The 12791-nt window shown below is 49.8% G+C and overlaps 1 protein-coding gene across 6 annotated transcripts in view; it reads right to left on the bottom strand.

Moving 5' to 3' along the window:
- Positions 1–4972: 4972 nt before the first annotated feature.
- LEF1 (lymphoid enhancer binding factor 1) overlaps positions 4973–12791 on the bottom strand; it is a 116471-nt gene continuing 108652 nt past the window's right edge. For all 6 annotated transcript variants that reach the window (XM_059661947.1, XM_059661951.1, XM_059661949.1 and 3 more), the window contains one exon: positions 4973–6100. In XM_059661947.1, the coding sequence (XP_059517930.1) occupies positions 6021–6100 (80 nt within the window). In that variant the 3' untranslated portion in view covers positions 4973–6020. The remainder of the gene's footprint in view (positions 6101–12791) is intronic.

Genomic DNA, 12791 nt, shown 5'->3' on the forward strand with positions numbered 1-12791 from the left:
GGAACTGAGGAGCCAGAACCAGCATGGGGAGGAAGACATGCTTGGACTAAGGTTTCCGTTTGGGGTGGTTTGAAGGACTGACCCCTAAATGCCTCTTTCTGGGGCCATGTGGAGGTTTGGAGGCACATCTGGGAAGGTAGGTTCCTAGAGCTTTTGAGCCTCAATGCTCCAGTTTAGGAAGGGGGATGGAACCATCACGTGGATTTGTGGCGGGACCACCGCTGTCTTGCTCTGCTGCGTCTGCAATCTGGTTCGAGTCCCGGGGAAGAGACAGCGGCCCTCAGACCGCTCCCAGGTGAGCAGCTCTTGTTGACTGGTGTCAGGTGAAGGGTGGTGCACGAGGGAGGGAAGCGGTCAGGAGCTGTTACCCAAGCTCATCCTGGTCTGAGACCAACTGCCCCTTCAGCACTCCCCTCTCTTGTGGGCTCTGCCAATGGCTGGCATGACGGCCTTCAGTCCTAGGCCTATGGTAGTTATTAACGCTTATGTTTTGATTTTTCTCTGCTGTCCTGCCTTTCCTGTTCAGTCTCCTGTGTGTCGGGGTTCTCTTGCTAGGAGAGAACTAGTTGATAGCATCCTTTTACTAAAATTACAGCTCTGTCTAATGGTGGGTGGTCAGGGAGGGACAGCACATCTCACTCCCCGACCTGCGGTTTGCAGCCCATCCCTCCCCACGGACCACAGCCTTGGTGGGACTCTGCACTCCAGGGTTTCTGATCTCCACTTGAAATTCCCCTTCCGTAAGGTACGAGGCGGGAAAGACTGAAGAGAAGAATAGAGACAGGCATCCAAAAGCTTCAGTAAAAGTTGGAGTGGCCACATATGAAGAGGGTTGCATTGGGATTGAAAGCTCATGAGCCCAGCCAGTGTGTGGCTCAGTGGTTGAGTGTCCACCTATGAACCAGGAGGCCACAGTTTGATTCCCGGTCAGGGCACATGCCTGGGTTGCAGGCTCCATCCCCCGTGTGGGGTGTGCAGGAAGTAGCTGATCCATGATTCTCTCTTATCATTGATGTTTCTATTTCTCCCTTTCCCCCTGAAATCAATAAAAATATTTTTTTAAATAGTTTTTTAAAGGAAAAAAGAAAACTCATGAAAACGGGCCAGTTTTTGTGAGGGCTGCTGGATGGGTTCCAGTTCTCTGGGACCAGACACCCAGGAAAGATCAGCCCAGCTGACTGGAACCTTAGAACCAGGGTAGGCACAGCCTGTGACGGATGAAACTGCCGCAGGCAGCCCCAGGAGCGCTGTGCAGGCCTTGCTCTGTGAATGCTCAGGGGGATGCGAGCTGGTGTGGAGGGCAAGCTGGGCTTTAAAACCCTGGGTTGCCTTTCTGCAATTGAACAGCAGGGGTCTGACCTAACTTTGGTAGAATCTCTAACAACAACAGGCCGATTGGTGGGGCTCCATTCTGCTTTGGTGGCCTCTACCTTCTTCCTTTGGGAGAAAACATGGTTCAATTGAGAGATTCAAGTTAGAGATGGAAAAGAGGAAATGACTAATTCCACTGGAGTGCAAAGTGAAACAGTTAAGCAGTGTGATTGCCTACTCAGTTAAGCAGTGTTATTCAATCTGGCACATCACACATTTCCTACCAATTTCTCCCATTTATTTAAGGGAAGTAAAAATTTTAATGAATTTAGCTGGTAACATCTTAAGCTATTACAGATTAAGAAAAATACTTAGTAAACACATTGGTGTAGATGACCCAGTGCAGTCCAAACCCTAATCATTTTCCGTAAGTATTTCCTTGATTTTTGGTCCAGACAGATTGGTTAGGCTTGGTTACCAATTGCTTCCATGGACAGAAGAAATATGTTCACATGTTCTACGGCTATAGGCAGTACAAAAACAATTTTTTTTACACTGAGCAAAGAAAGTATGTTTAATAACAAATTACAAAGCAGTTCAAGGAGAAATTCATTTATTAGTTATTTCCTATCTGGCAGGCGTCTCCTTTGTAGAGGTCAGTGGTCCTCATTTAGCCCACAGGGAGGCATGCCCAGAGACGTGGGTGCCTGGCACCCGGCAGTGGTGGGAGTGGGTGTTGTCCGGCTCTGTGACTCCAAACCAGGCCTTTCCTGCTGCACCACCCCCTTCCTAACATAGAGCTGGTTTTTAAAGTCCAACTTACTATCTAGCAACAGAATGCCTGTACATTCTAACACGTGAGGTGGCGAGGAAGCTTGCAAACAGTGCAAACACTTTGCTGGTGCACCATTCAGCATAGCCCAATGGCAGGTGTTCAGTGATAAGTACTGAATGAGGGTGCTGGGCATTTCTCTTACACCAGTTGCTGTGCCCCCCAATGCTGCCTATGATAAACAACATTAGCATTGTTTCTCAAACAGGGCAATAAGTGAATAGCCAGTGTTTCCTTGAGTTCTTCAAGTTTTACCTTAAATTAATTCTATATTACCTGATATGTATAAAGTTCTAACTTGGGTTGTCTCGTGTGAGTAATGTTTATTTTCAGTAGCTGCTCTTATATGCCCTTCGCCTAGCCTCCCTCACCACCACTCCTGGCAGCAGAGGAGGAGAATATGGGTTTTCCCATTAAAGAGGCGCGGAAGTTTAGCAACTTCCAAAATGGTGCCCACTAAGTGAGAGCCGACAAAATCAATGATCTTATTTTCCCCCTAATACACTTATGCAAGCATTTAGACTCACATCCTTCTATTCCTATGAAAATGCTTAATTGCAAACCACCCTATTACAAAGCAGTTCAAAGTTTGGTGTGTATGTCTGTCTGTATCCCTGGAAGTTAAGGCAGCTCCTAAAGTTCTCAGCATGAGAGAGAACATTCCATGGGAAATAGGGTAAATGTAGTTTGTACAACTACTGTCATGTGGAATTTGCTTCCCTTTTCTGCCAGAACATGCGTTGCTCCCTCGTGATTTTTCTCCTTTAAAAGGAAAGACACACAGACATCTCATTATTGCTCCTGGGCCCTGAGTAGAGGTTTTCGTATTGTTGCAGCCTTAGACCAAACTATAGAGGGGAAAAAATATTGTACTTGGGACATCTGTAGTCAAGAACCTGTTCAAAGGCTCCTTCCAGCTAAATGGGTCCTTGCCAGCAACCCTAGCAACCAAACAAATTAAACCAGGAGAAAACACCCCTCCTAAGGGCCAGTGTGCCAACTGTGGCCTCACAGAAAGGCTGGTTCCCAGAAAAAAAGGCGGGCCATCGTCCTCTCGAGGCACGCCATCGGCTCTGAGCCTGCTGCAAGGAAGAAAGCCAAGTCACCCAGACCAGCAGGAGCAGTGGCTGGAGGAGCCCCTCTGCCCAGCTGTCCAGGAGAGCTTCCCTTGGCCTGTACCTCCAGGGGCTCTTGACTCTCCTTCCCCAGAACCCGCGGCAGCAGAAAGCAGGATTTGGGCTGAACGGGCCAGGCTTCAGCACTGCATTGACATCAAAGGTCTCTGGGAAAAGTTATCCTGAAAGCAAAATAAAAAATGAAGGGGGGCCCTAGCCAGCTTGGCTCAGTGGCTAGAAGGTTGGCCTGCAGACTGAAGGGTCGCAGGTTCTATTCCAGTCAAGGGCATGTGCCTCGGTTGTGGACTCGGGATGTGGGGGAGGTAACCAATCGATGTGTCTGCCTCATATCGATGTTTCTGTCTCTCCCTCTCCCTTCCACGCTCTCTAAAAAGTCAATGGAAAAATATCCTCAATGAAAAAACAAGAAGAGGGGACTGGGTTTGGGGAAGGAGCCACTGGCTCAGAGAGGATGCAAACCCATTTCTTTCAACATCGTTATTCATTCTCTGTGTGTGAAAATTGTGGAGGGGGAACCCATGGAGAGGCTTGCGCAAGGCTCGATCCTCAGCTCTGTAGCCTTGCTGTCTACTTAATGGACAGGCTTTTTTTATTCATGGGTTTATTTCTAAGATCCAGAAGAGCCGATTAATATGTTGCTACAACCCCTCCCCACAATAAAAGCAACAATGTCACCTCTTACATTATTTTGTTGGATTTTCTAGTCAGCTCCTGAAAAAAGCATGGTGGGGCTTCAGGTATAACTACTTGGTTGATGTATATTAAAAAAGCTCAGATAATTTTCAAATGAATATGAAACCTTTATAAAAAGTAGGTCCCCTGAACATAAAATAGACATTTTCCCCTGGTTCAAGTTAGGACTAAATGAAGAGGAATTGGCGAGATTCCAGAGGATAGTAATAAAAATGATTAAAGGACTGATGATGAAAGGTTCAAGGAGTTGGGATTACTTAGCCTGGAGAAGAGAAATTTGAGGGGTGATTTAATGGCAATCTTCAAGTACAGTATGTGGAGGGTTATTACAAGTATGGTAGCCAGCTGTTCCCCAGCTGTATTGAAGGTTGAAAAAAAGAGATAGGATTTCAACTAGAGACTTAAGTTAGACCAATGGTATGAATGGTCCTCATGCTATCTCAATGGATGGGAAACCACCATGGAAAACCATGAAATACTGACGTTTGAAATGCAAAATGTGTATTTTTGGCTAAGTCAGATACCAACCTATATGCTAGTAGTGTAACAAAAGGGAGAATTCTAGAATACAAACTCAATACTGGGGAAATGTTGACTTTGGGGAGACTAGAGGGAGTTAAAACCTTCCTTCGGCACAGGGACACCTTGACCTGGCGACCCAGTTTGAGAAGCAATGAGCTATGAAGTGGAAAGCGCGGCACACCTGCAGACATGGCAGCAAGCTGAGGGTGGAGCCCACAGCCATGTCTGAGGGGCTCGAGAAGGGAATCGGTCCCATCCGAATCCTGGGGACCCTTTTCTTCCCATTGGCCCTGACTTCGTCTACACCTGGGAAGGAGGTGGAGGGGCCCACTCCGTACAAGTTCCTTGGAGGTGTACCTTTAAAACTGCATCAGCAGTGCCCCTCAGTCGGGGACAGAGCAGCTATGACCTGGCCCGTGGAGTTAGTTCACTATCACCAACTCCAGATGATCAGGAACTTCACGCTTTAAAAAAAAAATTACACTTTAAAAAATTTTATTACAAAGCTTCTTTTAAAAAATGCTCAGCACGTTAACGCAAACTGGAATGACAAACGTTAGGTGACAGTTTGGGGCAAAGGCTGTGCCTTGCTATTTAAAAAAAAAGGGGGGTACATCAATGATCATTTTAACAACTGGCATAAAATCCCACTAATTGGCTAATAAAAACAGATACAAATACAGAACATTTAAAGTAATAACAATTCAAGTGCTGGGCTTTTTACAAGAAGGGGTGAGAAGGAAAGAAATGAAAATTCACTGCAAACTGGACTACCAAAAGTATCTGTGAAGGTTTACCATTAAAAAAAACAAAAATGAGATCCGAAGAAAAATAAAATGGAATAGCACTGCCGACTGCGACCAGCAGAGTGGACGTGGCCACTTACTGGACAAGATGTTGCCCAAAACACAGTGGCTTCTTTTCAGTCCCTTTTTATTTCCAACTTTTTCAGATCTTTGAATTTTACTTAAAAGCTCATAGCTAGCAAAATATACAAGAAAATTAAAACTAAAAAGTGTAAAAAAAATATTCAAGTTTAAAAAAAAAAGGAAGCAAACTTGATCCTTTTGCGCTGTTAAATAAAAGCTTCAGGAGAAAGGCAGAGAAGGGAAAGTGAAGACGGAGACATAGAGGGAACTCGGCCACACGTTCCCGCGGGGACGCTGACGGCCGGCCGCGCTGGCTGCTGGCTCCAGGTGCTCGAGGCCCGCGGGGGCAGCCAAGTCACCATCCTTGCCAAGAGGTGACAGGTATGGTTGCAAGAGGCTCTGGGAAGTGCACGGCGGACACGCGGGGAGGAGAGTGGCTCAGCTGACCCAGGGCCTGCTGGCATTCTCATGTGCTGCTGAATTTTCTTTTAAAAAACTTTTTACACTTTATTTTGGACCTTGGCTCTTGCAGTAGATGAAAGGGGTTCGGCAGTGATTGTCTCTGTGGATCAGTGTCTCTAGCGGTGACCTCAGGGTGAAGGTGGTGCCAGTTCTCCTCTGGGGTCGGCGGGGCAGGCCGTGGAGACAGTCTGGGTTTCAACAAGCTTCCATCTCCAGGAGGGGTCCCGGGGCCGCCGCCTTGGCTTTGCACGTTGGGAATGAGCTTCGTTTTCCACCTCAGGAAGGAACACAGGAGATGCTGTTAATGAGACTCTGTCTAAGGCCTGGACAAGACGTTCACCTCTACTGAACACCGTGCATGACTTAGGATCTCTGCGTGGAATGAATCCACTCTGCTGACTTGGCGATGGCTACACAAACTGCCCCATGGTAGCCCCGTAGCCCCAGACTACGTGAGAGGTAAATGTATTTTACTGAAATATTTATTTTAGTTCCACGTACGTACATACATGTATAGGTTATAATGTGAAATACACTTTTTAAAAAAATCCATTTACTACATTGGATCACGGACAAACATGAACTGTGGCGGGCAATGGCCACGTAAGGGGAAGAGTTGTTCTCTGAAGTGTTTGGGTATTCTGTGCACTGTGGGGATCGGCTGTGTGATTGTCCTACACAGGACTCACCCCTGCTCCCATCAGCCCTTGCAGGCGCACGCCCACCGCCAGCCCCTGCGACCGGCATGTGCTCCGTCCACCACTCAGTCCATTGTGCATAGGCCTCTCCAGTCTCACTGCAGACTTACAGTCCTCTCGTTTTTTTCTTCCCGATATCTAAGAGCTCTAATGTTAGCCTTGGTTTGTACACTTGACAAGTGTTTGAGTAACTTGTTTGATATTGCTGATGATAATGACTTTCACAAAGGATCCCCAAATCCTAAAATGAGAATTTTTAAAGCAACTAAAAATAAAATATAAACGCTGTACCAGGATGAGACAAAGATGCAGGGAAAGTGAAAGCATGCCGAAGTTTGGTTCCTTCACCCGGGAAGGGACCTGGGGGGGCCACCCCGGTCAGACGACCTGCGTCCCTGGCCATTGCAGATGAATCCCCATATTCGTGTTTGTGCTGTCCTTGTTACCAGAAGAAGTTTTCTTCAAAAAATTAATTCTAATAGTGAATTTCTTGATGCTTTTTGAGTGGAGAGAGACTTAGAGGAGAAATAGAAGGAAGCTTTGAAATAGTTTCATAATGAAAACTGAACTTGGCGTGGGAGGTTGCAGTCTGTCAACTGCTGTTCATGGAAGGAGAGTGCTCCGTGGAGTGGGGACTGGGAGGGCAGGCGAGGCCAGCGCCTGAGGTGCAGGCCTGTGAGCCTGGTGCGCGGTGAGCCTGGGGAACACAGCTGCTCCTGGGATGACCGGCCTCAAAAGGACTCATCGAAATTGCGCAGAAATTATCTGTGTATCTAGGTAGTTACTGAAAATAGAAAGCAGCGACCAAAGAGAGGGCAGTTAGCCACAGAGTGCTGTCCACTGAGGACAATGTCAATGCCTGTCCTCCTGCCAAACGCCCCTTTCCCGTGTGACAGGAAAACACTGCCGCCTTGTGGTTTTCTAATGTGTGCTGACGGCCTGCAGCCCTGGGCGCCGGAGACCAATTCCAGCATGACAGCAGGGCTGCATCTGGGAATGGCTGAAGGCATTTCCCCAAACCTGAATAGGATACATTAAATTGATTGTGGCTGCCAGACAGCTAAAGGGCATCTTAATCTATATGTTATTGCCTCCTACTGGCCAAACACCTGAACAGCCGTAGGCTAATTCTTCCATTCTGACAATGGACTCTGTACTAAACCCTGACCCTTTGAAGTGTATATCTCTGCTTCGCCTCAGGACAAATTGTGTTAATAAAAAGCATGGGGTCCTGGGACGAGGAGACCTAAGACCGAGATCTTAGAACTTAGCTCTTTTAGCTAAGCTCCTCTGACCCCCAAATGCCTTTCAAAATTATGTTTCATCTCCAGACTCCTACTTAATCTACGCACAACCTTCTCCAGATTGCTGAACCCTTCTTGATGCTGCAAAAGGACCCCGGCACTGGGCCAGGCTCGTGCCGCGGCAGATGAGCCGGCCTCAGATCACCTGCAGGCTGAAGGAGACGCACTGTCCCTCTGTTGGGATCTGTCCGTCATCCCAGCCACAGTCTGACTATGAGGTCATGAGGTCAAGACCTCCACGGCCCTGCGGCGGCCCTCCTTGAGCAGGGCTGGACACCTGCCAGTCTGCAGCACCCCCACTTCGGCTCTCTGAGGCGCCCTTTCCCCTCTGACCTCACCCCAGTGGGCCGCCTCCACTCCTCCTGAGCTGAGCACAGCACGAACACAGGTGTCAGAACAAGCTTGGCCGGCGGGGGGCCGTCCGCCACAGAGGTCACGTGCACCTCCCGAAGGAATGTCGGCATCTGACGAAGCCGTTTCTTCCCGGGTAGCCACACGCTTCCCCGCCGCTGATTCATTCTGTGTCCTCCCTCAATTCCTCTGGGAAGGCTGGCTTCAGAGTCCTCTGTACAACGGACAAAAAGCAGCTCGCCCCCACCGGGACCCTTTCCTACCAGTGGCACGAACATTAAATACACGGGCAGAGAAACTGCCTCAGCTCTCAGGTATGGCGGTCCGAACCCGGTTGCTCCTGTAAACACAGGGTTGTCAGGGCAGACCAAGTCTTACCTCCAAGTGGGACCATGGGGGCTGGCAGGGTTGCTTCACTGATATAACACTGGTCAAATCAAGAGTCTTTTCAAGAAACCACAGGCATGGCCCTGGGAGACTAGAGACTTCCCACATCTAAGGCTCCACTGGGGGCTGGGCCAGGCCAGGCGAGCCCGGCGCAGCCCAACCCACCAGTGAAATCTGTGCAATCAAAGCCGCAATTAGACGCCCGCTTCAAAGGGAGCCAGGAGCCCTCTGTGTGTCAGAGCTCAGGCTCCTCCAGCGGGAGTCACTCCCGAGGGTGGCCCTCTGGACAGTGGATTCCCAGCAGGCACAAGGCGACCGCCGCCCCCAGCTGAAACCCATGTTCTCTCTCCTGGACCAAACACCCGTCTTGACAAAATATCCCACTAACCAGATGGAACCAGAAGCCCAAAGGTTGCAAGATGGAGGGAGAACCAGCCCTGACTCTGAGGCGTTAGAGCTTTCTAGGTTTGACTCAGAAGTGAAGAGAAAGGGCGTCATTCCTGCTCCGTCAGCTCCGACAGGAGAGTCTATGACGCTGATGCTTTGCCAGCCCACACCTGCGGGCTCCGCAGCCCGGCCCCTTCCCCAGGGAGGACGCATGTGAGAGGGACGCTCCGTGGGGCAGCGGAGCGGGGCTGTAGGAAGATGAGAAGACCCCCCCTGGCCCCTTGGTGTCATGTAGTATCATGTCCTTGCTCAGAAATGGTGAAGAAGGTTCAAAGGTTGGAATAAAAAGCCCTTCCTTCCTCCTCCACCCAAATGTGACTCGCAGGGAATAGGAACCGCAAATATTCTAACGTTATGGCATGAAATCTGAGGAGAGGTGCCTGTGAGGTGAACAGAGGCAGGCTTTAATTGCGAAGTTTGCCTTACAGCAGCACACTGCACACCTCACGCCAACTGTCGAAGTTTCAGCCCTGCCGCAGGGCAAACTGACAAAAGCCTGTGATTTCAGGGCGTGAACTCCCGCCTTGCGCAATGTCATGTATGTCAGGCGAGACGTGCCTCCTTCCAGAGCAGGAAGCAAGCATGACGGGGCTAGTCCGGCCGTGGTTTCAGAGGAGGCCGAGGCATACGGTCATCCAGGGGCAGATCCCAGGTGACCCCCGAGAGAACCCAGGCCTCCTGGCTCCCTGTGGGTCACAGCCTTGCTGATTCCGAGGAGGCCTTGTCTGCAAGAAGCTGGTGAGGGGGAAGGAAAAGCCATGTCCGCCAAGCACGGGTGTGCCAGGCCCTGGCAAGTACTTGACATGTACAGCGTCATGTAATCATCACTTACAGATACGGAAATGGGGGCTGAGTGAGGTTAAGCAACATGCCTGAGGTCACCCCCAACAGGTGGCAGGATTAGCTTTCGAGCCCTGAGCATATGTTCTCCCCACCACACCTTTCTCCTCAGTCTGTCAAAAAGAACAGAGCAGCTTCCTGCAGCGCACGGACAGCTTTGGCAGAACCGCCCCTCCTCACCTGGCTGTCCGTGAACCTGGCCGCTTCAGTTCCAAAGAACACAGCTGAAGGCCAGAGCACGGCAGAGCCTCAAGCTGTCACGGTGCTGGCAAGTTCACCCCCACAAACAGCACATACCGCCCTTCCTCCTCAGAGCAACCGCCACGCGCCAACTGGGCCCCATGCACTTTCCATTTATATATTATTTAAATAAGCTTCGTCTTCTCATTCCAGATCCACATAATGTCAGAAGGCGCGTAGTACTGTCCAAGAGGGGTAGAGTCTCAGGCAGAAAAGGAGGGCACAAAATATTGTAAAGATCAGATTTTAAAACAATTTTTTTTAATCCTCGCCCAAGGATCTGTTTATTTTTAAATTGATTGTTAGAGAGAGAGGGAGAGGGTGTTAGAGAGAGACATGGATGTGAGAGAGAACTTGGATCGGTTGCTTCCTGCGTGCAACCTGACTGGGGATCGAACCTGCAACCTAGGTATGTGCCCTGACAGAGAATCAAGCCCACGTTTGGTGTACCAGAAGACACTCCAGCCAACTGAGCCACCGGCCAGGGCAAGAGCAGAGTTTTAAAAATCCAACATGACGGGTCATTTAAGAATATTGGCCAACAGCACCAATTCTTCATTAGCATGTACTATATATGTCACATCTGTGCACTGTGGAATAATGATAGGAGGTATTAAGAAATATTTAATTTCCACGTATTCTGTTGAAGAAGGCAAAGTTACACCCAAAAGAGTTAACCATTACATGCTTTGTTAACTTAAATAAAAGGCAAACCTAGAGTTCTCTGGGAAACCCCCTTATTCAGAAGGGCTGATTTCCTTTATAAATCCAGATGGCTCAGTGAGAAAAGCATTCTGATTAAAAAGAAATGTGTCCAAAATACTTTTTTTCTATCAACTATTCTGTGCATTGATCTTTATTCAATTTCATGAACAATACCAAGTATTACGTGTCTTATGAGGGTTGAACGAGCCTCACACTTCTCTCCCTCCTATATTTTAATGGCACGTGACCAACATTGAGAGCCAAGGGTCTGGTTCCCCGTTTCTGTTGCCCACGGCAACTCGCACACAATGCCAGCTCTTTTGGCCAGGAAAGAAGGAAGAGGGATTGATGGCAAGGACACCGCAGTACAGCCAAGATTTCAAAGGCTTTCACCAGGTGGGCGACCGCGCCCCCCCCCCCCCCCCCAATGTCTTCCCTAACGCATGGCTGTCCAGATAAAACCGCCCTGTCTGCCGAGCTAACAGGCTGGGCCACAGTGATGACAGAGCTGCAGTGCACGCCTGTGGGCTGCTGCCTCCCGCTCCTCTCATGCCCACTCCTCACCCCCAGGCTAGAGCAGTGAGCCTGACAGCACCTGTACAGCATGGCCTCCTCCTCTGGCCACAGCTGATGACGGGCCGGGCAGAAGTCTGTCTGAGCGCGCTGGGCCAACCAGAGCCCCTTCCCTGGGGTTGGAAAGAATCGCCATCCCTTTGGGAGACTGAGATGGTAACAACACCTAAGCTTGGGAGTTCTGGCCTGAGGATCAAAGAACTCAGGAAGTCAGTCTGCAGGAGGGAGAATGGAGCAATTGTCAGGGAGGGGCGGACGTAAGAGGCAGGAAGAACCTTCGGACAGCTTTCCCAGGCCACCCACCCTCTAGTCCTCTCCTCAGCCCAACTGTCTGGCTTCCACGAGATGCTCCTGTATCCTTAAAATAGATTTCCTGCCCTGCTCACGCTAGCATGGGTTCTTGCGCTCCTTGTGATCTCGAGGCGCCCGCAGCAGCGCGCAGAAGGCATCCTGCAGAAGGGGCAGGATCTGAACACCCGCAGTCCACATACGGTGTGGCCCAGCCAGTGCCCCCAGGCAGCCGTCTCTATTTAAGACGGTGTGACCAGGCCTGCCCTTACTTGCAGACGTCACTTTCCTTATTGAATGTTCTCACCAAGGAGTCCCTAATAAGGAACATTGTAGTCAAGTGTCAGCTGGGACAAGTTTAGCAGGGATTGTGGGCAAACAAGAGGAGGGAAGGCACAGGCAGGCCACCATCTCAGACAGGAGCATGCCCAGGGCAGGGGCTGAGCGTGAGCCTCTCCAGGCCACCGAGACCTCCACTTCCTGCTCAGAGTAAACCGTCGGTCCTGACAAGGCAAAGGACACGCTACCAGGATCCGAGCGCTGAGGAAATGGCAGAGGTGCCCCTGGGCAAGGCCTCCATTTGAAGAACCAGGCAGGAGGAGAAGGTGCACACATTTTCCCAGGACACGCTGACTCGGGCCCACGGGAGCCGCGCAGCACCACTGATCTTTATTCAACTTCATGAACAATCAGCCCAGCTGGTGTCGCTCAATGGTTGAGCTTCCCTTTCCAAAAGCCCTCAACGCCCGTGTCCCCTGCTCAGTGCCTGACACACTCAGTGCCTAAGTGTATATTAAAATATTCCCTCTAATTAATTTTCTTTCCATGTGCACTAGTCTGAAATAAACGTTTTTCTCAACAAGACCACTGAAAATGTCTAGTCCACTCCCTGACTCCAGGGCAGGGTACTCCGGCTTCAGGCCAGGGTCCTGGGAGACCCAGGCTCCAGTCCTATCACCGGCCCTGAGGATGTCTCTGTTCCACTCCGTAGTCAGGCTGCTCTGTAGGGAGGCCTTACAGGACCCAGGGACCCCAGATTCCCCATCCCTAACCACCTCGCCAGGCTCGCCAATACTACCATCAAACAGAAAGCTAGAACAATTTTCTTAAACATATAAATCCAAGCACTGCAC

This window comes from Myotis daubentonii, chromosome 1 (assembly GCF_963259705.1).
Source record: "Myotis daubentonii chromosome 1, mMyoDau2.1, whole genome shotgun sequence".
Classification (NCBI taxonomy): domain Eukaryota; kingdom Metazoa; phylum Chordata; class Mammalia; order Chiroptera; family Vespertilionidae; genus Myotis; species Myotis daubentonii.